This window comes from Protopterus annectens, chromosome 12.part0, assembly GCF_019279795.1.
Source record: "Protopterus annectens isolate FY-2018-M chromosome 12.part0, PAN1.0, whole genome shotgun sequence".
Lineage (NCBI taxonomy): Eukaryota > Metazoa > Chordata > Ceratodontiformes > Protopteridae > Protopterus > Protopterus annectens.
Window position 1 is genome coordinate 473961151 of NC_056746.1, and position 25347 is coordinate 473986497.

The 25347-nt window shown below is 36.9% G+C and overlaps 1 protein-coding gene across 2 annotated transcripts in view; it reads left to right on the forward strand.

The window, feature by feature from the left end:
• Positions 1–25347, forward strand: part of CACNA1H (calcium voltage-gated channel subunit alpha1 H) — a 2347924-nt gene that overhangs the window by 1012826 nt on the left and 1309751 nt on the right. For both annotated transcript variants that reach the window (XM_044089567.1, XM_044089568.1), the window contains exon 8: positions 12936–13330. In XM_044089567.1, the coding sequence (XP_043945502.1) occupies positions 12936–13330 (395 nt within the window). The remainder of the gene's footprint in view (positions 1–12935; positions 13331–25347) is intronic.

The following is a 25347-nucleotide window of genomic DNA, read 5'->3' on the forward strand; positions in this document are numbered from 1 at the left end:
GTTTGGTACAGCCTGAAACAGGAAGTCTAAACATATTAAAACAGGAGAGTCGCAGGTTCCCTGTTGTCATAGGTTCTGCATATGGGGGCTACCAAGTTTTCACATTGTGCATTATGAGCTTACAGAAAAGGGGAAAGTGAATTTTACTATTATTTTCCATCTACTCTCACTTCTCCTAGTTTGTGTCACTTTGGAGTTGATGAATCCTAGACATTAGAGGAGTAGAGGTGTACCCCTACATTGAGAGGTGCAAAAAAGTACTTTTTCTGTGTCTTATGACCTCTGGAGTTTCTCTGTTTTGCGGCTGTGATCTTCTAAGTCTTTAGACCATTTATTTGACTTTAAGTGCATGTTGAATAAATATTACCCATCTAATCATATTAAACCTACCTGCTTGCAATAGCTACTTGTACTTTTTTGAAAATAAATATTGTCTAGCAATGTTGTGCTCATTTTTAATAGCTGCAGTCAGTGATTGTTTAATACTAGTAGAAAGTAATGAATTTTCCAGATCTTAACTGCTTCAGTAATAATATTTCTGAAGGATCGTAATTACTTTATTAATATATTGTCTCAAACTTGAAGTTATACTGAAAACAGTATATTTTGTAGTCAATAAATTCCTTGTTTTTTTGTCTTTTTCTTTGTATCACAACTACTAATGGTATAGTCATCCATCACTTGTTTTAATTTACATAAAAAGCAAGAAGATGGATTCTGAAATCAGTCTTTAAGAAATGTGTTTAGGTACTATATAGAGTTTCTGCCGTCTCTTAGGAAACCTGAATACAGTATCTCCAATGCTACTTCTTTATTAAGCAGTTCTTGTGTCTTTCCCAGGTGAGCACATAACGCTTTCAGCAAATATGGTAGCTTTGATAGAATCACGTTTGATTGATGCGATATTTCAGTGAATTTCAGTAATGAAAAACATTAAATTCTCCCCTGACTGAACTGGAGAGCAGGTTCTTCACATCCTACATAAATAGGGGGATTCACCCTCTTAATGAATGCAATAATTTCAGAGGTTATACCACCTCAATTTAAAATTTGTTGAAGTATTTAACTGATGAGAATTATTATGATTTCATGGCCAACTGCATCTCTGAACTAGTGTACTTGCCTGTAGACAGCAAAAAAGTGAGAACTTACTGTATTTAAAATATAGGTGCTTGTCAGGTAGATTAATGCCCATTAAATGGTGGCCCGTTATCAGTTCTCTGAATTGTAAGTATTGCAAACGATGAAAATATTTTGTCCATGACAATAACAATAACATTTGTAGATTCATTGAATGGGTGCCTGCTCTAACCATCACTTATTTAAATAATCACTAGTAGTCAAAGCTGTAAGCATCTGCATTATTTTCTTTCTTTGACTATGTCAGCAATTCTAATATCTGAATAGGTACCACTGACTTGTTTTATATATCTGACTTGCATATCATGTAACATTTGCTCACATATCAAATGTGTAGCAATATACCTTTTGCTTATACTGTCACTTGTTGAGTCTAACATGCAATCTGTAAAAACTGTGGCTTGTGACTGAGGGAGAACTAAAGTGATTCCTTTTAGAAAAAAAATTATGTTACTACAGACGATAAGCTCATGTAAGCCTATTTCTTTGGAATCAGAGCATTTTGCTTGCCATCTCTGATTTTATACCATTGTTGATTTAACAGTGGGCTTTAACTTCATGAAATGTTACACTCTTATATATGTAAAAAATGTAGCACCATTCATTTTGTAAATAAAACAGTTTCACTTACCGTATAGGACATGCACCCCTCTACTCAGACACTGTTTCATTGTTTTAAGGGATCTGGGTACTCTTGCTAATAATTCCTTATCATTTGAATATCATGTCTCCACAGTAGTTTGGAAAGTTTTTTATTTGGCCTATCTAACTTCCAAAGGTATCTCCACTGGATCAAAAGAAGTCCTAATCCCCTTTTATTCATATCTTATCTGACCTTTTTTTTAACATAATGTACCTTTTGGCATGTATTTTTCTAGACATCTCACATAACTTTAGACATCTCTGAGATTCATTACTAAAAAGATCAGTGACCCCAAAAATCTTAGTTATCAAGAGACTAGCGCCCCTTTCTCTGTACTCAGTCTCTTACAGACTCCTCAATGAAGATCTGTGTCTAGTGTTTTGACACATGAAGGCTCCAACCCTATTTGACCTCTCATTTCTTTGCAGAACATTAGTGAAATAAAATCATATGCCAATGCATTCCCCACCTCTGGAACAAACGTCTACTAAATGTGAAGCAGAGTACTACCCATACCACCTTCAAGGTCACCCTCGATAATTGTATGGGCAACCTGAAATTCTCTCCAAGCCTATCTTGTCTTGCCCTTCTAGAGGCTGAAGGGAAATTATGACTAGGGCTTTTTGGATAGGCTTGAAATGGTCTGCAGATTGGTTGCATAGTACTTGCATATGAGCTTATATCTATCTGTGCGTTTTTTTTTTACAGTGAAAGTTACGTGGAGTGCACTAAATACAATAAAGATTGTGAGTTTGCTAGTTACTATATTTGTTGCTTGTGAAATCTGCTATATTTTTGTTTCCTTTTATAAAAAACAAAATCATCAAAAGGCTGTAGTCTTAGCAACATCTTTTATTTTTAGTGGTGTCTTACAACTGTGTTTATTTATTACTTCAAACAGTTTACAGTCTCTTCCTAATGCAAATTTAGGGACATACAAAATAAAAACGTATACAGCTTCAGATTATTATATTTCTTCCATTTCTTCTTCTGCCAGTGATCTGCTGTTATATACAGTGTGTTTGACATAATCCTTTATTATAAACAGTTTCCAGACTAACTGGACATGCATCTACAGCAAGATGTGTTACTTTAGTAGCCTCAAAGTATGACTGAACTTGTTCGGAAACTAAACAATTTTAAGTATTTGCAGTGCTTTATAAGGATCCTCGGCCCATGATCAGGGTTTCTGTTTGGGTCTTTGAGTAATTATACAATGTTTTTAATAATTCATGGGCTGTAGTTGTCACTTAAAAATACCAAATGGTTACTGGAGCATTGGATATTAATGCATTTTTAAGGCCTTGATTTTCACTTTTATGGGTAACAAAAATATCCTTCTTTGAAAATAGAGGCGTGGGTTTCCTCCGGGTACTCCGGTTTCCTCCCACATTCTAAAGACATGCTTCTGGAGCATTTCTCCCCGGGCCTCCGCTGAAAACAGGATCTGTGGAACCTAGTCGGATATTCCCGGTCAACAAATGTTAAATAAAAAATAAAATAAATAAAAATAAACTCTAAACTTTGCAATGTAGAATTCACATTTATCTTCATATAAATGTATTGAACTGAGTTAAGCTTTTGGAGTTCTTTCCTACATTTATGTCATGTTCTTCCTGTGACTTCTAACATATAGTGATGTCAGTAAACTTGCATAAATCATCTTTTCTTCCTAGCACCTGTTGAATAGTATTTTTTATAATTCCAGCTGGTGTGATAACACAAGATGTAATACAATTATGCCTCCTAATCATACTCATGTTAGGAAAGTTTTTATACACCTGTATTCTGCTTAGGACTTGATTCATAGGAGTGTAGGATCATAGCAGGTTACCAGGCTATTGGTCTTGAGGCCCTTATAAGGCTAGCCAAGATTTTAGCCCATGTTTAGATAAGTCAGCACCCAATGCCCATGTTCAGCAGGGCCACAGGTGGAATCACAGGGGTGTATTTTCTGTTTCCCATCCAGTTATCCAGGTTGAACTTAAAAAGGGATAATGAGGTACTCTGCTTGACATGGAGATGGAGTCTGTTCCACAGATGGGGGTGTCTCTGGGACATAAATCTATCCCTGCAACAAGTACTGTTGATGTCATAGACCAGGTTGAAGTCATACATGCAGGTTACTCGAGTGGAGCTTGACTTGCGGATATGCAGCAGTCCCGTCAAGGCAGGGTCTGAGATTGCTTTGCATGCCAGACAGAGGTCACCTCTGAGGAGCCTGTATGAAACTGAGTAGAGGGACAGGGCTTTTAGCTTATCTGTGTATGGTAGATATTTGAGGCCTTGGATTCTCCTGGTGAAGAACCTCTGTGGTCTCTCCAGCTGCTGCATGTGCTTTGCGAGGTACATGCCGAAAGGGACATTGTACTCAGTAATGGGTATTATAAGAGAAGAATACAGGGATGTTATGACATCCTTGTTCCTGGATGATATACCCTTACTTATGTGGTGGGCCATGTAGAAAGCTTTCCGTACAACATAAGCAACATGGTGGTCAAAAGTCAGGTTGCTATCAACCTGGGTGCCTAAATCCCTCACAAGTGATTGCGTGCTTAGGACATTGTTATTAATATGATAATTTGTGGGGACATCACTCTCCCCAAAGGGGATGATGATGTTTTTTTTGTAATTCAGCTTGAGGCCATGTTTCTGGCACCGGTCATTTGTTTGGGTGAGACCCTCTTGGAGGATGTCCACATCACTAGGGGAATTGATGACAGTGCCCAACTTGCACCTCAGAAAAGTATATCCCAAATAACAGAAGCCCCCAAGACCGAACTCTGGGTACGCCGCTTGTTATGGGTCTACTTCTTGAGGTGGCTTCCCCTATTTTGACTAGGTGGGTTCTCTCAGTGAGCCAGTTTGCTACCCATCTGATAACATATGGAGTTATGCCTAGTTGATGCATTTTATCTATTATACCTGAGTGGGGAATAGTATCGAAGGCCTTGGCCAGGTCAAGGTAGATGATGTACACCGTTTTACTCATCCATGGCTTTGATGACTGTCTCAATGAAGTCGACCAAATTTAATAGACATGATCACCCCTTGACAAAACCAAACTGTGTGGGAGCAAGTTTTTGGAGATTGCCAATGTCCATGTTAATGATGTCTATGATAATCAGTTCCATGGTCTTGCAGATCAGGCTAGTTAGCCTGATGGGTCTATAATTCCCTGGATCGGTGGACGCTCCACCTTTGTGCAAAGGGATGTCAGCGGTTGTCCTCCACTCAGCTGGGAATGAAGCCGATACTCAGGCTTTGTGTGAATGGGTGATTAATGGTGCTGCAAATTCCTGCCTGAGTTCATGTAGGATGCAGCCTGGGATGTTATCAGGTCCTGTGGAGGCTGTATTTTTTGCCTTTGAGAGGGCAGTGATGATCTTCTGTTCCCTAGATAAAAAGGGGAAGGGGACAGGTACTGGTGATGTCTTGATTTAATGTTGGGGGAACAGAGGGGTAAAGTTTTTGCTGAATCTGTCAGTCAGCAAGTTGGCTGTATCAACAGCATTTGTGTATGTCATGTCTTTGACCACTAGTTCTGAACAGATTTGGTTGCTTCCTTTTAGATAGGGGACATATGTCCTTTGAGACTGCAGACATATGTGAAGAAGGCCTTATGATTGTCTCTACTAGATGTGGCCAATTTGGACTCAATGTTTGCTTTGGAGGATTTCACTAATGCTCTTATTTTCCTGCTCAGGCTAAGAAAAGATTGCTTCCAATTCGGCACCTGCTCCTTCTTGGACCTAGATAGAGTTTATTTATTGCAGACATCCACCAAACAGGTTTATTCTTCCTTACGAAGGATGATTTTGTCCTGTCAGGTGTTCTTGATTCGATGCATCTATATAAATGCTCATATAGTACTTTGGTGTAGCTTTGGTCATTGGTGCCAGTTCCTACAGAGGGGTAAGGGGCTGTAAAGCTGTTTATAACATCCCTCAGGAGTTATAATCAGATTTAGAGAAGGTTTATGTTTGACCCTAGCTAGAGGGGGGTCAGGGGAGATGGAGACTTTGAATGTGACTGCTTTATGTTTGGATCTTACTAGGGAGGATGATACTGTAGTGATGCTGCAGTGGTAACTCATGTTGGTTAATACCAAGTCCAAGATATTATCACCTCTTGTGGGGGTATCGACTAGCTGTTTCAAGACATTTGCATTAACAAAATCAAGGCATCTCTGGGCATTTGTATTGTGTTGGCATGAGTAGTTCTTCCAATCTCTGTTTTGGTACTTAAAGTCACTCAGGATCAGAGAAAGGGGTTGAATCTTAATAGATTTGAAAAGGTCCAGATAGGCAGAATGGGGGTCTTGAGTCAAATTTGGAGGCCGGTAGCTAGCTATCATTTGACTAGGGGTCTTGTCAATGGTTAACTGCATTTGGAGTGTCTCCTGTGCATCATACTGTTTGACCAGCCTGGTGGTGTATGTGTCTTTAATATATATTGAAACGTCACCTCCTTTGGCTCTACTGCTCACAGTTTGGGGTCTGAATGTATGACAGGGTGAGTAACCAGGTAAGGCTGGGGTGCTCTCTGAAGCTTTGAACTAGGTTTCTGTGATGGCAGAGATGTCATCATCTTGCAGAGTTAAGAATGCTTGCAATGAGTTCAGTTTCATGTTTAGACTCCTATCATTTAGCAGCATGACCTTTAATTTGTGTTTTGTAGAAATTTTTATATTGGTAGTTTTGACCTCACCACTTTTCCTAAAAAAGGCACTATGGGGAAGGTAAGAGCCTTTGCCAGAAGCCTGAAGCCCAAGTGAGACAGATGCAGGCCATCTCTGGCAAAGCATCATTGTCTGTCGATCATATCTTCCCAGGCTATCAGGTACTGGACCCCCCTGGAATGACACGAAAAACTAAGCCAATTGTTAAAGTCAATCATTTTCTGTTTGTATTGAGGCATCATTCTGGGTGATGGTATGATGCTGCTTAAGGCTAGGAATATACCTGCCTGGGACACATAATCAGTGAGCTCAATCATGTCTCTCTCATGTCATTCATGCCAACATGGACTATAACAGAGTCAAAACAGTACTTGTTGTTGAGAGACTTGAGTGTGTATGTGATATGGAAGATTCTGGCACCTGAAAAACAACAACCGTGACTTTCTCCTTATCCAGCCTGGTGAGAGGCACATTTGTGTGTTTCTCATTGGAGTCTCCTATGACTAATATATTGGATTTATGTTTAAACCTTAGTGACTGTGAGACACAGATGTGTGGACTATGCATGATATGTGGTGTGGAGGGTTGTGGAGATTGCGTGTGTTTTTGCCTCGGAGGCCTCCTTTGTTTTGGTATGTTTTTGTTGAGAACCTCTTCATATGTGGGTGTGTGTTGTATCGATGTGGGTGGTGTTTGAGGGGAGTCTATATTAAAATCATGAAGAAGTGTTACATCAAACGCCTCTTCAGCAACACATAGTCCAAAGTCTGAAAATATGGAAGGCTCAGGCCAGCGATTTTTTTTTCCAGGGAAAAAAAAATCACTTGGCCTGAGCTGTAGCATTGCCCTTTACCCCACTGTAGTGCGATCTCGGAGTTGGTATATTTAGTTTGGAGGAGTTATGTTTTAAGTAGTCTGTGTGTGTGTGTGTGTGTGTGTGTGTGTGTGTGTGTGTGTGTGTGTGTGTGTGGTACTAGCGATTTCTTTTCAAGGGAATGAAATTGCTCTTTTGATCATTCGCGATTTAGTGCGTTCGGTCTTTATGCGACGGTGAAGAGGAGTTCGATTTAACGCCTCTTTGCAATTTTAATATAGACCTGTTTGAGGTATAGTGATTGTGTTGACAACCTTCTCAGTGCCAGATATACTGGCTTGTGAGGGAGAGATCATAGACTCTAGGTTCCTAATGTACTTGCATCTCTCACAAATTGTGTTCCTATGTGGGTACTAATAGTTGGTTGTCCGTGTACATATGGCAGTTGCTACATTGTCTCAGGATCCCCATATCAACCAGACTGGCTGGAGAAACTGTAGGAAATTGTCCATCCATATTTGTCAGACTCTGAGAGAGAAAGGCCATGGAGAGCTAAGGGGTAGGCCTAAAGCCCAAGTGCTTAAACCAAAACTAAGATGCTTAGAATAACACAATTTAAACAGGCTATAGACAAGCAGTAATAAGTGCAGCAGAAAAGATGCAATTGAACACTTTAGAGAACAGGCAGCAAGCAGCAGAAAAACAAGATCAGTTAACAGAGTAGTAGAGGGAAACACAAATGCAGTAAAAACAGCTGAATAAAGTGTTTTTTTTTAAGTAAAGTGGAAAGGGATAGAGGAGGAACATTAGATAATTCAGGGTTAAAAAACTAAGGGGGTTGGCCTTCCCAAATGATCTCTCTGTATTAGTTAGAATGAGCTAATGAGACGAGACTGGGAGGAGTGTCCCAGATCAAATTTGTAGTAGGGGCGGGCAACTGTAAAAGCCACCAAGTTTAAGAACACAACAGCAATTGGTAGGAGGGTGGGAAAAAATTCAGACAGAAGTCAAGCAAATATATAAATGCAGACACAAATAGGTAATAATTCAGTCAAACAAATAAGTAAAAACAGCTCAGTAGTGTTAAGAATCACTGAAACAGATCAAGTGCAAAAAAAAAAAAACATATATCAGCTCTGTATTTCCAGATTGCTTAATAAGTAGTTTCAGTCAGACACGATGTAGCTTTTAGCAAGAAAAGCACAAAATCACACAAAGGTAATACTTTTATATCAGCAAAATAAAAGACCCTTCCAAAGCCAAGCCCTGAGGCAATCAGATAATGCAAAAGCTTTTTGACCAGTAGTTCCACCGTAGAAATCATTCACTTCAAATTCACTGCTGCCCCAGAAAGTTATAAAGGACTCCCTATGTGAAACCAGTTAACTCAAGCTAAAGTGCTATGCCAAATGCTTTAAAACAGAAAAAAAAAATTACAGCAAAGACCAGGAAACAAAAAAGGTCAAGCAAATATATAAATGCTGACACAGATAGGTAATAATTCAGTCAAGCAAATAAATAAAATAAATAAAAATAGCTCAGTACTGTTAAGAATCACTGAAACAGTTTGATCAAAAGCAAAAAAATATACTTATGTCAGCTCTGTATTTCCAGATTGTTTAAGAAGCAATCTCAGTCAGGCACAATGTAGCTTCTTGCAAAATAAGCACAAAATCACACAGAGGTAATACTTTTAAACCAGCAAGATAAAAGACCCTTCCAAAGCCAAGCCCTGTAGGGTTACCACACATCCCTCTTTGTGAAGGACAGCCCCTCTTTGGGCAGTTGTGTCCTGTCAAAACATGAGAATTGTCCTGAGATATTAGAACAAAAATATGTCCTTAATATTTGCATAAAACATTTATTTTTGTGTCTGAAATGCTTAAATGTTATATGAAGTAGCATAAGGAAGTCAAATGTTACATGAATAAGCTTTTATTTTTGTAAAAAAGGTGAAGTTCTGTCCTTTGCACTGGCCGTGGGTTTGTTTTGTCCTGCACAATCTCACATTTCTCAAAAAAATGCCCCACTTTGGGCATTTGAAATGGTGGCGACCTTAAAGCAGTCAGATAATACAAAAGCTGTTTGACCAGTGGTTCCACCCTAGGAAATGGTTCACTACAAACTCCCTGCTGCCCCAGAGAGTGGTAATGGACCCCCTGTGTGAAACCAGTTAGCTCAAGCTAAAGTGCTGTGCTAAATGCCTTAGACCAGAAAAATATTTACAGCAAAGATCAGGAAACAAAAAAGGTCAAGCAAATATATAAATGCAGGCTCAGATAGGTAATGATTCAGTCAAGCAAATAAATATAAAACAGCTCAATACTGTTAAGAATCACTAAAACAGATCAAGTGCAAAAAATATATCAGCTCTGTAATTCCAGATTGTTTAAGAAGCAGTCTGTCAGGCGCAATGTACCTTCTAGATTCTAAATTACTGGTCATCTTTAATTTTTCTGCATTGTATTTACATCTCCAACTGTTAATATGTCATATATGTCATGGGACAGGTGGTAATTATTGCTCCTATAAACTTGAAAATTGCTAGAATAACATGTTTCTGTTACCATGCATTTTCTGAAGGCAATGAAGTTTGAAACTCAAATGTGTGTCATTGTTTAATGACTTCAATCCTCAGTGAGTTACCTGAAAACAAAAAACACTTTATGAGCAGTAGATCAAATGTTTGAGGCAAACAGTTGGCATTCTGCAAAAATCTGGATAGTTGAGAGGACGTTTTCAAGATATTTTATCGCCTTATGCCATTTTGGGCCCAGGATAAACTTTTTCACTATCTAAAATAAATGCCACTTGGGCTGGCTGCACCACAAACGTTATTATAATACTAATCTCCTTCCGTGTTTAAACTTAAAAAACGTACATATGTGCAGCTCTGACTTTTATGAACTTTTAAGTAGCCTTGTCAGTTTTCTACGCTAGACCTGAATAATACAGTCTTACTAAACAAAGGAGCAGAAAGTGTGACAGGATAATCCAATAACAGCAAGGTTATGCTAAGGATCCACAGGAAGGCTCTCAAACAGTATATTTATTCTACAAAATAAAATAATTAAGTGTTTTTTGTCATAAAAGATGGACCTCTTCAAAACTAGTAGCAAAACCCAATTGGTTCCTTTTGAAAAGAATATAAGTGACATGACCAAAGTCTGAAAGGCGTAATAGTACTGTGTAATAAGTAATGCAAAATTTATAAATGTTTGTACACTCAGAAACACTTATTTAAAAGCTAAAAAAGCCGGTGCTTATAAAATTCATAAGGCTTATAGAACTTTTTGGAGTAAAGTTTGTAACTAACTTGTAATTTAAGTTCAGTGTTGCCAAAATGTCTTGTAACAGCTGAGACAGTTTAGCAGCTCTGTGTTTGAGCACACTAATAGAGACTAAATTATTTAACCCAGGTGTGTTGGTAGCATCTAGGTCCAGTTATTATGTTAGTTCACAGACTTTAAGATGCAACTCCCAAGGTCCATCTGTGGGGTCACTAGAAACTTTTTCAAAAGTATAGAAATGGAAACCTTCAGTGTGGCGGTTTGTTGTGCTCCTATATAATGTATTGATATTGTTTTTAGTGGTTGTGAGCGTTCATATATTCACTTACAAAAAAATCCTCAGAGTCTTTCCTACTTAGAAGTAGGGGCATAAGTTACATGTTGCAAGATAGACAAAACCTTTACTACTACAATTAAAATGCCAGATAAATTAAATCATTCTGTCTTGCCCTTACATGGATGATCTCTCCCTCAGAGAGCAGTCGGTGTTGTTGCCAAAGTATCCACTTATGAGTTGCTTTCTTTCTCCTAGTAATACACGTTCTGCTTGACTTTCTGCAGTCTCCTTAATGTTTTCCCTCTTTTGTATGCCAAGGCAGGTTTTTCCACCACTTTTTCCTCCACCTCTGTGTATAGAGTGAATATTTTCCAGTTGATAATTATAATTCATTTTGTTGCCCATGATTCATGGCCATAATTCAAGATCATTATTTTTTGAAAATTCTTAGGACTGGGGCTTCAGTTGGAGTACTGTGCAAATTCATTACCCTTTGCCAAGCAGTGGTACATATTTTGTACTGCACTGCTGAATAATTTCTTCCTGTAAAGCATTGAACATATCGGGGATGACATAATGGAGAGTTCTTCAGTCTGTGTAAAGAACAAGCTATAGTGGATGTGATTCTGGCAAACCTAATAAACCGTCCATTCACTAAAGGGTGATGACTCATATAGTACAAACAAGAGTTTGAAAATGTGTTTTTTTCTGTACATTGTTGAGACAAAGGTCTTATTTGCCCTGTATTTTAGTATCATTATATCCAAAAAATGCATTTCTTCTTCAGAAAGACGGTGAGTAAATATCAGGAAGTTACTGGTAGTGCTCCTGCCTCTGGTTCATACTTCCTTTGCATAAGATGCAAATTTCATCATGGAACAAAGTGTAAAGGAACCAGTGCTCACAAACCATCTGGTGGTGTGAGCATTTGCACTAGATAATTGTCACCGTGAAAGTGACACCATGATACCATGTGCAAAAAGTGGGAAAAAAGGGTTGTCAGTCAGTGAATGGATATGCTCCCTTAGCAATAAGACTAAGTTTGTATACACGCTGCCCCCATGGCCACTTCTTGATGTTGTTGGTAAAATATCCTTTCAAAGTAAATCTTATTTTTCATCACAATCTCCATCAGTTCCATCCCTAATTTGGTTTCATATGCAGAAAGAAAGTTAGCTATGCAGACAGCATCTTTGAACCACTCCATCCCCACAGAATGGGGGATGACTGAGGACAAGTCAGTGACATCAGTTATGAAAAAATGAGGTCATCGTCATATAGGTCATTCTTTAATTACTCAAGAAAATAACAGAAATCTTTTAACATATGGGGCAGTCACTTTCTGGGAGCATATATTTCTGTTTAATTCATGGAGCAGATGGACTTGATTCTGAATTATAGAGAGCCACTCTGTAGACATGTAAGGATTCCTTCTCGTGTGTGTGTGTGTGTGTGTGTGTGTGTGTGTGTGTGTGTGTGTGTGTGTGTGTGTGTGTGTGTGTGTGTGTGTACATTTTGAAATCATATAGTACATCTTTCCAGTCTGCTAAAAAGTAAAACATTGATCATTCAAAACTAAATAAGAGTATAATTTCATCTGTGACTCATGTTATTCTTTTGGATTAAATACATTTAAAATTTGCAGTTTTTTGCAGCTGTCAGAGTTATGCATTGTTGTTTATAATATACTGTAGGACATAATGTTGTGAATCAACAACATAACAAAAGGACAAATAAACTAAATGCAAATGTAATTGTTTCGCATTCTTCTTTATTGTCACTAAAAAATCCATAGCGTGGAGTGTATATCCTGACATGCTCTATTGTAACCTCTCTACATTTTCATGAGAAATAAATACATTTTACAAGGATTATAAGACATTACAGAAAATGAATAGTTTGAGGTGCTGAGAAATTAGTGATTGCATTTAGTTTCCATGTGATACGTTTTGCAGATAGTGCCTTTCATATTTTAACAGAACTTTATTTTAATCTTGATTTTAAAATTTCATCAGGAATTAAAAATATTAAATCAGTATGTTTTGCCATCAACATCTTTGAAGTAAAGACATACTTTTTTTTTATTGCAGGGCTCTGTAGGGCTTCCAGTAAGTTGTCGGGCATTAGTTTAACATGTTCTGTTTCTAATGCTCAGTCAGGCACGTTAACCTGTGAACTCCAAAACTGCCCTTACTGTGCCAGTGTTTTGGAAAACCCTGAATTAGAGATCAGTGAATCAGAGAGTGGCGATTCAGATCATGAAGCATTTTATGAATTCACACAAGATTTGAGACATACAGACCAAAGAGATCATATACGACAGAAGAAGAAGAAACCAAAGAAGGATAAAAACAAAATAGCCCAGCTCTGGACAAGGTTCTGTGAAAAACTAAAAAGAATTGTAGAAAGCAAATATTTTAACCGTGGGATTATGATAGCAATTTTAATCAACACTTTGAGTATGGGGATCGAATATCATGAACAGGTAAGAGTCCACTTTTGCCAACTATTACTACGTTTGACTTAATGTTTTAAATGCAACTGTAGGACTGGTAAAATGCATGTTGTTTCATAAGTGAATGATTTGCAATATGTTTTTTTCTTAAATGGACAGTATTTCCTAGCTCTGGAATAATCATTTTCACATTGTATATTATAACCTAGTTGACTGAGAGGACTTAACATCTGTGTGTCAATCATATAATCATATCGGATGCTTCAGTAAGGACATGTTACATAGCTACTTAACTGCATTTTCACCCTCATAAATGCACATTGTTACCTTTTGACAACTTTCTTTTGTCATTCATGTTGATGATGATGATGATGATGATGATATATTGCTCTTTGTATGGATTACTAGGCGTTCATTATACAGGTTGTAGTATGATGCCACAAATTAAAATTTGGGGTTCTTCGATTCTCCATATTGAACATTACCATATCAGAAAAGCTGATCTTTTTCCCCAGAATATAGAAATCCTTAGTTAGGTAAAGGCATGTAAAAAAAAATCAGTTTCCCCCATAAAAAAAAAAAATAGATTTTTTTAAACGATCTTCTGAGTTTGCTGATTACTATCTGGACTGAGAATCAGCAGCAAAACAGATTACTTTGCTGAATGTTACTATAATTAATTTATGAAGCTCCCAATTGAATTTCAAAATATTATGGTATTCATTGCATAAGTCGCCATGTTGTTGCATTGCTATTATCAGTGTTAGCGACATTTGGCTTACTACGCTTAAAATTCACCATAAATACACAATTACGCTGACAGGGAATAATATCTAATGTAAAGCAAGGCTTTCAAAAGCATATTTTCACCTTCTGAATCCACCTACAATCATCTTACAGTGACCTTTAAGTACCTATGTGTACCTGGTTATGATTTTTGTAAGTGTCATGGGTGACAAGGAATCTTAGTGCAGCCTCCCCAATAAATATATAAATTAATTAGTTGTGGTTTGTTGCTTAATTAATTATGCATCATTCTTCTGCCTGCTGAATAAATTCTAGCTGATGAGCACATCTTTACAGCTGATCTTGTTGATTATATATCTACAAAAACTTAACTATCTGCTTGTGTAATTTAAAAAAAAAAACAGTACAACAATAAGGGCTGACACGTGACAATCTTTACCTTCTCTTAATTAAATTCACTTGGTCTGACATCAGTGTACTTAGGGAAATTACACAGGTGTGTTGAAGGTGTTTGGGGATTAGTGCTTCTTCTCTAAAGTTAAACTTAGACCTAGTATCTGTTTAATTGTAAACAAGATAGTTTTGAATCCGTTTTTTAAGGAATATAAATGCAGCAAAGCATGGCCTAGTGAATTTCAGAACTGCTGATATTATTTGACAGCTATTGAAGTCACTCCATAGGAAACCAGCACTTTCTACAGTGATATGCACTGGGTCTCAGTAATGATAAATGTGAAATTTGGGGAGCAGAGGCAGTTCAGTGCTAGTAATAAAAAATGTACCAGACTTGTACAAAGTAGATGATGTCTGTGATAAAATTATTTTGTCAAAGTCATTTCTCCATTATTAGGGTATGGAATAGTGGTATGGACAATCAAACCCTCCTCAGACCATAAGCTTGCAACCCCACAGTTTACCTTCTTGTACTTCCTGTTGTTCCTCTGTGTCTCTAACTGGTGTTGTTGGCATCAAGCACTTTTGACATCCACAGTAGAACTGGCTACAGACAGTCCTCTGATGGTCACCTCCTAGTACCCGTGTAATCTGTTCCTAGTGCTCTTTGTATCACGTTCCTACAAAAGCCTCACCAGTATTGCCTACAGACACCATCTCTTGGTCACTTCCTATCACCTGTGCGCTTAGCTGGCACTCACTGTATCAAGTGATTGTAAAAGCTTCACTGGAATAGGCTGGGGTTTGGTATAATGGTTACAGTGTTTACCTCACAGACACAAGGTACATTGTTTGATTTTCATTTTTGAAAGGGAACTTGGCTAGGTAGCCACAGTTACCACCTAGTAGCCCCTGTTGTGCTTGTAACCCCCCCTCCTGTCCCCCACGGATCTACCTACTAACCATCTTCTTCTGCTGATGATACTTGCCCTTCCTTCTCTCACCTTTATTTATGTTTTTACTGGACACTTATCACGTCTTCTATATCCCATTGTCTAAACTCAGTCATTTGTTCTGCATTTATGTTATTTCTGCACTGTCTGCTTTCCTGTTAGTTGATCTCGGTATTGAACTCTTTTCTTTTTCCTCCCTTCCCTGTGCATGCACATTGTGTCTGTACTTAAATTACTGTGCATTATTTTTAACATTCAATAACTTGTATTGCATTTATTTATTTATTTTTGCAAACTGCTATTTTACCATTCATATTGTACTCCTTATCTCCTTCTATGAGGTATAACGAGGTGCTAGTGACACTGTGTGTGTTTGTGCATCTTGATTGGTTCCTGTTGTCACTGGCATTTGAGCCTTTAATAACTTGTTTTTGTGGTTTCCCATTCATCTTTGTGATGGTATTTACAGCGTACCTACAGTTTCTCTGAACATTGCCATCAATCGACTTGTGTTGCATTTGTGTTGTGTATCTGCTGCCAATACATGTTTTTGTATAACCACAACATTGTCTGAATAAAGGTTTTTGTTCATGACTCTGTTTAGCATCCTAACTGTGATCAAGCCTTTTCAAGGCCTTTGCCTTTTATAAAGACTAACACTCCTTCTGCTTCCACTTCCACTCCTCTCTCACCTCTCAGTTACTTTTGGAATTATACTATATCCCTGTATGTTTATATCCGGACTTTTTAAGTTACTTTTGAAATTGTATAATATACCTGCATTTTGATTGTCAGACTGTTAATATTTCACTAAGCTATATAGTATAGTATAGTGTAGTAGTTTCACTGTTCTATATATTGTAGTCGCATCTTGGAGCTCTTCTGCTCAGGCCACCATTGAAAATGGGCTTTTGCTCAGTCAGTTAATCCTGGTTAATAAATGTAACATAAATAAATAAATACATTTAGTTTGATCCACTTTTCACAGAAACAGGAGTTAATATGGGTAACCATTTGAAACATCAGGACTTGGAATGATGAGCCCTGTAATATAGAGCCCAAATGGCAGAAAATCAGGGTTTAAATTTAGTAAGTACAAGACTGCCATTTTTTTCAGAATATTTGCTTTTCTCAAGGGTATGGTGAGCTCAGAGTTAACATGAAAATTATAATTGCAGGGACTTTGTGATTTAAGGGCTAGACTTAAAAAGAAAGGAAAAAAACTGCAAAAAAGTAAAGGAAATAATAAAATGTGGTGGATTAGCTGTGCGGAACAAAAGCCAATGGACTTCTGAAACTGGTTATTTTATACATTCCGAAGGCTTGGGGTTAGCAGATACTGATGCAGTTGTGACTGTTTTTCAGACCATTTAGTAATATGAATAGACGTGTTTGAAGAAAGTGAGTATATTAAAACAGGAAAGGGAAGAAAAAGAATACATGAGAAAATGTGGGATGAAGTTTGAGAGTGGTAGTATTGCAGTTATGGAGGGGATCATATAAACATGAAGAACTTCTATAAAAACTGGTCTCAGAAGTGGATTGAACTTAAAAAGAAGTATAAAAAGTTTTTTTTTCCAGTCTCAGGATAATTTAAGAAAGGAAGGGAAAGCAAAGTATGGGATATTTATAGAAATGTATTAGAGAACTTAGAGAATAATACAAGAGAGGATTAGATTTTGGAAAAAGAAATATATAAAAGTAACTGAGAAAAAAATGAGGGCAGTATTGTTTAGGCAGAGATATTATTTACTAGGGAGAAGGGAGGCGGCATCTGCATATTTGGGTAAAATAGTAAAGGAGGATATTAGTATAATGAGGGAAATGAAAAATGTGAAAGGAGAGGTAAAAAGAATACAAGACCAAAAATAAGTATTGTACTACAGCATGTGGAAACATACATGAGTGTAAGGATGGGAAATAAGAGAGAACGGAAATTAAAGAAATTTCCAGAATAAGTTAAGGCAGAATTTGAAAAAAATTACTATTAGTCAATTTAATGAAGTAGTTGGAGAAAGTAAATGTTGTTTCAGTATCAGCCCAGATAGTATAGGGTATGGAATGTACAAGAAAGTAATGGATTGGCAAAGAGAGTATTTTTTAAATGTGGTGAATGAATGGTTGAAGGAAATGTTTATTTATGAAGAGTTATTTAGTGAGATATTAAATTTTAAATGGAAGAAAGATGAGAAAAATTAAATAATTTGAGACCCATCGCACTAAATAACACAGATTACAATTTTTTATGGGAGTAATATAGAAGAGAATGGAATGAAGTATATGTGGTATAAAAGGGAAGGGATGTCAAAAATTGTTATTGTTTGTGGATAAATTCTGGATGATGTTATAAGTATAGGGGTGGATGTGAAACTTATAGTAGGTGATATTAGCAAGGCATTTAATAGGACATGATGCTTTGTGGGATATTATGGATAAGACTGGATAATATAATTAGGAGAGTTTGCATATCAATATATCACAATAATACAGTGAGAGTGTTAGTGAATGGGTGGATGAGCAAAGAAATATGCATGGTATAAGACAAGGATGTCCCATGAGTGGAATATTGTTTGCATTGGTGATGAATGTGATAGTGAGTGAAATAGTTTATAAAATGAAAGATGCTAGATATGTGATGTAAAAGGATTTGATGATACTAGAAGTTTCAACATACACAGATGACAGAGTTGCAGTTGCTAAGAAAAAGCATGGCTAAACAAATTGTTGCTTTGAATGAATTGTTGCTTTGTCTGAATGGATGTTTAAAGGAAATGGGAATAATCCTGAATAAAGATAAAGGTAAGGGCTTGGATTGTGTGGTGAAAATCAGTGGGGTGTATTTTTCAATGAATGAAGTGTATTTACTAGGGAGAAAATTGGATAATGATGTAGCTATGATGCAATATGAAGGTTTGATTAGATAAATGAAAGAAATATGTCTTCTGCTTTGGATATATAGATTAGCATTCAGGAAAAAAAGATTTATCTGGTGAATTTGGTATTAATGGGAAAAGGGTCTATATTATCCAATTGAAACACGAAAATCGCTAACACCATTTGGGCTACACCAAATGGTCGAAAACAGAAAATGTTGCACACATAAATGGAAATCGCCGTAGAAAAATTCTTCCCTTCACTTCAATGTAGTGCAATCTCGGAGTTGGAATATTTAAGTAGGGGGGTGTGGGGGTGCAGCCCCCCACTTGAAGGGTGGAGGGTGGCTTGCCCCCCCTGCATAAAACAGTTAGTTAGACATTTGGTTTTGTAGTTTTGTTTTTTTTTCCGGATTCAATATTTTTGGTTTTCGCTCATTTGGTGTTGCGCAATATGCGTTCTCTGTTTTCTTCTTTCATTCTCATAATATAGACCCGTGGGAAAAGTAACATACATGCCAAATGTTTATAGGATCCCAGTAAAATATCAAGAGGAAATTGCACACTTGGTGTTTTCTCTTATTTGGGGCTCAAGATTAATCTCAGTGTAAAGGTGCATGCTGTATACGAGTGAAGATAAACTGGCTGGGATTGAGGGTATTAAATCCAGTTGTTTATTCTGCATCTTTAAACTTGAATAGAATATTAAAGTGAAAATAAAGAACTCCTACTCTTTTCGATAGGTGTAGTGGAATCTTTTATATCCACCTGAGTCTCCACCAACTAAAGCAGATCGACCTTAACATCTCATCCAAAAGAGGATGCAGTCAGGGATGCAACACTTGCTAATACTGCACTGCAGTATCAGCAATCTATTCACCTGGAGTGGGAGCAGAACCTGCAACCTTCTGGTCTTCCAAAGACGTTTAAATTGTATGCTTTCTGGTGGGAAATGGGAAAAAATATTTTGTTACAGAGTTCTACAAACTTGCTTACATAAGTGTGTGTGTTTGTGTGTGTGTGTGTGTGTGTGTGTGTGTGTGTGTGTGTGTGTGTGCGGTGCGCAGACGCGCATGTCTGTGCATGCACACACGTGGTCAAATGTGTGTATTATGCATGTTTTGTTTGTATTGTTGGAACAGACCTGGATGTAAATTAAGTATCATTTGAGTTGTGTATTTGCCACGTAATGAGAGTATATAATGGCTATAAGTTACTTTTTCTCACAAAGCAGCCTTGCTTTTTAAAGTATGGCTACCATTTTCTTTATCTGTCACCATGACTGAACAGAAAACTCCTTCACAGAGGACGTGACAGTTTATGTAATCAGGTCATTTCCTTGTCATTATTTGCACTCTTTACTCATCGATATTGGAGTGATTGGGGTAGCAGACGGGTGAATGTTTTCTCTATAAATCCAACACTGCCTTTTAAACTCTACATCCTGTTTACCCTCCCACTACTTCTCTGTCTAAATTGCTAGCCCTGCCTTTATTTTTCATACACCTTTCCTTCATCCGCTCGTTCTTTCAGTAAGTTCTGTAACGTCATTTTAGTTGGTCCAACAGTCTTCTCTTCTTCTTTTCATTCATCAGCTCCTCTGTGTTAAGCATTATCCACTTTTTAATATTTATTCTAAAATCCAGCTCTCCTGTTACTGGGCATGTGTTTTATATTTGCATTTACCAGCCTTTATCAATTAGAATGTCACATTTTATATTAGTACATTTGCAGTTCATTAAATACGTAAATGTCTTATGCTTAGTTTGACAATATGCATGCTTAACTAGTGTTCCCATTTTTTCTTCAGACCATGTATCTTACCGTACCAAAGACCAAATTGCATTCGGCACTCTGTAAATATGGCATATATTCATTTCTTCAGCTCTGACGCATGCGCCTGTCTCCAGTTTTACAGTATTCCCTGTAAATTTCTATGTAGTTGTGCATATTTGTGATCATGTGCACTAATGTCGTATCATATGCTTCTTGTTAGTAAATCTTGTATGTCTGGAGCTTTTATCCTTGACAGTCCATTGCAAATTAATCCTGTCAAGTAAAACCCTGGGCAACAGAATAAATAAATGCAAGCTGTGATAGATCGATTGGCATCAAATTTTGTTCCTCTGGCATAATATTTGTTTTCAGTAACAGTAACTGGCTTTTAAATCATGAGCAGTAGAAATCACTACAGGAACTGCTCTGACTTGTTTCCATTTGTATATATTCTTTACCAACATTTCACAAACTTTTATTGGTGTTTTTGTTTGTTGCCTAAAGCATATTGCATGATCTGAGATCCTTGTAGGTACTGTTGCTTTTACTTCAAGATCAACTAATTCATGTTGTGAGACATGAAGGCATCATGAGAAAATCTTGTAGGGGATTATGGGATTTGTAGTAAAGCCAAAGGCCTGAGGCAGCACTATTAGCATAACATGCTAGATCAATCCCTGGTCTCTAGTAGTACTCCCTATAGATGGTATATAAGTGCTTAATTTCTAGAGAAAGAATTTGTCTTTTAGTTTCCAGCTTTTTCATTTCATGCTTTTCTACTTTAGAGAGTGCTAAACACAGCAGTTTAGGTTAAATATATATAAGGCATAACTAACTGATCTAGGCAACGTGTTCAAGGTGTGCAAGGAAAACCCTATCAAAAAATAAATAGAGCAGATGGTAAATCATAGATTTAGTTACATGGGTCTCTGCATAGCTATAAATAGGGTCTGTTAGATAAAAGAAAACGCAGTCTCTCGAATGCTCATATGAGTCAATAATCATAACATCAAAATTTGTATTGTGGGGGGCTGCACACCCCCCCCCCGCTAAATATATATTCCTACTCCGAGGTCACACTACAGTGAGGAAAGGGCAAATATCCCACTCTTCACTGTACTGCAAACCCAAAATTCCACTTCAGATGTTATGATTATTCACTCATTTGAGCGTTCAAGAGATTGCATTTTTGTTTATCTAAAGTAGACCCTATAAATATTAGTGATTCCACGTGGCAAGCAAATCGCCTTTGTGAAGCCTATGATAGCTTACAGAACTATATGCAGAATATGTATCTGAGGGTGAAGTGTTTTTTTTTTTTTTGCATGTTTTGTTTTTATAGATGTAGAAAAAGGTAGAAAGCTTAGAATATATGACACACAATGCATTTATTGTACGCTTACTATCCATAATACAACAATGTACTCCCTTCGTATATGACACTACTGTTTTTAAGCATGTCTGATGGTGCTAGTAGAGACCAACTTCAGATAGAGCAACACTTATAAACAGTCCCATTTAGTATGATAAATGCCTGTTATGCAATCTTTGAGTCTGTTGTACCAAGTTCAAATACAATAAACAAAAATATAGCATATATTCTACAATCAGTGTCACAGTATTGTAACTGTAGGTTGCTGATGTGTGACACCACAAATGGATCCAAATGGGATACCACTCTCTGCACCTAGAAAGTAAGTACAATTGCTTAGAGAATGTTTGGCAAATGTATATAGCCTGCTGTTGAATAGTGGACTGATAACAGAGTCCTGAGGGTAACTACAGTAGTGCTGTGTTAGAGGTAGACGGCCCAGGAATTTGTTGGGTAATTGTATGCCATTTATTTTTCAACACCATCCCTTGGAAATAAATTGACAGAAATATATCATCCGTGTCAATTTCCTGTAGGTTAATGACCTGATGTTCAGGTGACTGCAGATGTTTTTAGATATCTTCAGTGACAGCTGATAGAAAGAATGGAAAATTGTTGCACTTATGTGGTTTTATTTAGAAATGGTCTTTGACACAATCTGGCCAAGTATCTGGCGGGGAAGGCAAAACATTGCATTGATTTGGAACTAAATTTGATAATGTGGATGGAGAACTGACTAACAGAAATTAAAATAGCATTAGTAAGGATACATTTTCTCTTGAAAAGCCAGCAGGCTGTTATATGACATTTTATTGGGGCCATTGCTTTTCTAAAATAATTTTATCATCTATAACTGGGGGAATAGAGGATATACTTACTCTGTTTGCTCATGAACCATCCTGGATGCTCTAATGAGGGAGAGCAAGACTATAAAATTAGCAGCAAGCAAACAGGTAGTAGATGGGATTCATTGTTAAGAAGTTTAGAGTCGAGTACTCCGGGATAGTATCCAGAATTACACTGGAAACTCTTTATACGTGTTCATCATAGATAAGTCCTAGCTCAGTTTACCCTCTGTACTCAGGCTGTGGAAAATGCTAGTAGGATATTACTGGCCGATGAGACACTGGGCTGAATATTAGGAAAGTGAATGTTATTCTTGTTTTTCTATAGGGCACTAGAAGGAACATACATGCAACAGTCTGTGCATTTCTGGAGCCACTAAATAAAATATGATTTAATTCTGGCAGAAAATATGCAGATGAGGAATGTAAGGATGGCCGGGGAATGGGAGGCAGACTACAAAGAAAGGCTAGCTAAAAACACTGAAGGTAAAGTTTACAAGAAGGAAACTAGACAGGGAGTGGATGGCATGTAATTAGATATACATCATCAGTGAATTGGCAGGAAACATTAGGTAGGGTGGAAAAACAGAAAGTGAAGGATTGCTGCAGAGGTGTAAAGTATAAAACAGAGATTTTTTTTTCTTTTGAAAATTTATTTTTAATAGTGGTGGTGGTGCTGAAATCCCAGAATTGCCTACCTGTGAAAGTAATGACATGATGGATAGAAGACAAGGTTTGAAATGAATAAAGAAGGGGCACTACCTATTTAGAGACTGCATGCAAACATTATAACTAGAGTATGTCTGAGAGGCTATTGGTCTCCTTTGTTGTTTTTTTCTTATGTTTCTGCCTGATGCTTATAATCCTTGTATAATTCAGTAAGACCACAATCATGCGCTCGCGCACACACACACACACACACATACACACACACACACACACACACACACACACACACACACACACACACACACACACACACATACACACACACACACCAAGCATGTCAGTGAACAATTTTGAAGACCACCATTTCATGCAGTGCACATCTTTAGCAAGTATGAAGGAACTGGAGAAACCATCCAGACTGGCTATGACTCAATATCCCAGCCTCAGTAAAAATGACCACTATCATCAGTAAGGACTGAAGTGTAATCATAGGACAAATATCAACATTTTTAAATAAAATCTACTTTTCAATTATGTGTGCATCTAGTAATGGGGTTTTATAGTTCCACCTTCTGATGTTATTATGGCTTGGGCAGTTCTGAAATTATACAGCTGTTACTTTAAGATGATTATGCTGTAATTGGTTGTATTTAAATATGAAAATGAAGTGACTATGTATTCATTCATCGATGCTAGGTTTTTAATGCCTGAAGAAGTGGTGGTTTTCACTACGAAAGCGCTAACAGTCAGCTGTCAAAAAACCTGGTTTTAAAATACTTTTAACTGTGTCATCCTTCAGCTGTTGGTGAGTCCGGTGGATGCTGTGGTGGATTTTGGGTATATTTTATTTCATTACCACTGGACTATTAATCTGTGCTGTCATATTTTGTTTGTGTACTGAAATATCAAAATTAATTTAGTTGACTCAAACAACATCATCATGGAAAAATGGCAACATTCTGTTTTTACAACAATGCACACACTCATTTGCTATGAGGTAGTCTATACAGGCTGAACATGATATTTTATTTTACTGTTCTGTATGGATAGCAAACAAAGTGTGGTTTAAAAGCCCATAAACAGCTTGGCCAGAATATGTGAGGGCTTCTATGCAACAATGCTTTAGTGTAAAATGTTTGCATTACTGATCAGATGGCTATAATACTGATCAGATGGTTAAATTTCAGATAAGATGTTTACATTAATAATTAGATGACTGCATTACTGATCAGACAGTTAAATTAACAATCACCTGTGCACAATACTGGTAACATGGCTAGAGTGATGATGAGATGCTTACATTACTGATCCAGTCCTCACATTATTGTTCAGATGGATATATTACACTGCTGATCAGATGGTAATTAATGATCAGATATTTAGATTACTGATCAGATGGCACTATTGCAGATCAGTTAATTATACTGCTGATAAAATTATTACTTTACCGATCAGATGCATACATCACTGAGAAGAAAACAGAAGGAGGAGAACAGCTTCAGTAAGTTGTAGAAATGAAAATCCATTCTTAGTATTCATTTATTTAAATGTCGGTACACCTTAAGATTGGGTTTATTTATGTCAGGAGGTATTACATGTATGACATCTACGAGAGATTTGAGAGGATGGTGAAAAGACAAAAAGATAAAAAATGAAATTATGAAACAATCATTTAAAAGTAAAGAAAGTGTAAAAAAGGCACTGCAAACTAAAATCCTAGCCATTACATTCACTTGCAACAATACTATTTCCTTTGGTAGCTCTTTGTTTATTTAAATGTATATATTTTGGTTAAAAAGACAATACTCTGCTTTTATTCGCTACATTGCTCAATGTATATAGTTCTGCATATTTGAATGTACTCTAAAGTCATTTTATTTGTACAATACACTTTTCAGTACTGTAATTTTGCTTTGGTACCCAAGTTGTGGCTGAAAAGGGTCCTTGGACCACTCCACATACTCAGTTAAAAAATAGAAAATAAATAAAATCATTATACGCAAACATTATCTCCATAGATTAAACTATTTAAAAAAAATTCTAAGTAAACAGCCAAAAATATTTTAATGCTGCAACCCCCCCAGTACCCTTGCAAGTAGCCCCTCATCTATGTCCACTTAAAGAAATATATTAAGTTCACAATCACACAGACATTGTTAAAAAATGAACTAGATGTAAAGGGCTACATTTTTGTTTATGACAGCAGCAGTGGTACTGTACCTTCAAGAAGAAAAGTCACCTTCATGTACTAAACCTGTTTCAAGATTGGGAAGACAAAGTACCTAATCGAATATACAATTCACAAAAAAAAAAACAGCATTCTAGGAAAAAATCTAGCAAGATAACAATGATTTTCAACTGAACTGCACTTTAATGTTATAAGATCGAAAACGAAGACAAAGGTACTACAGCCATCAAA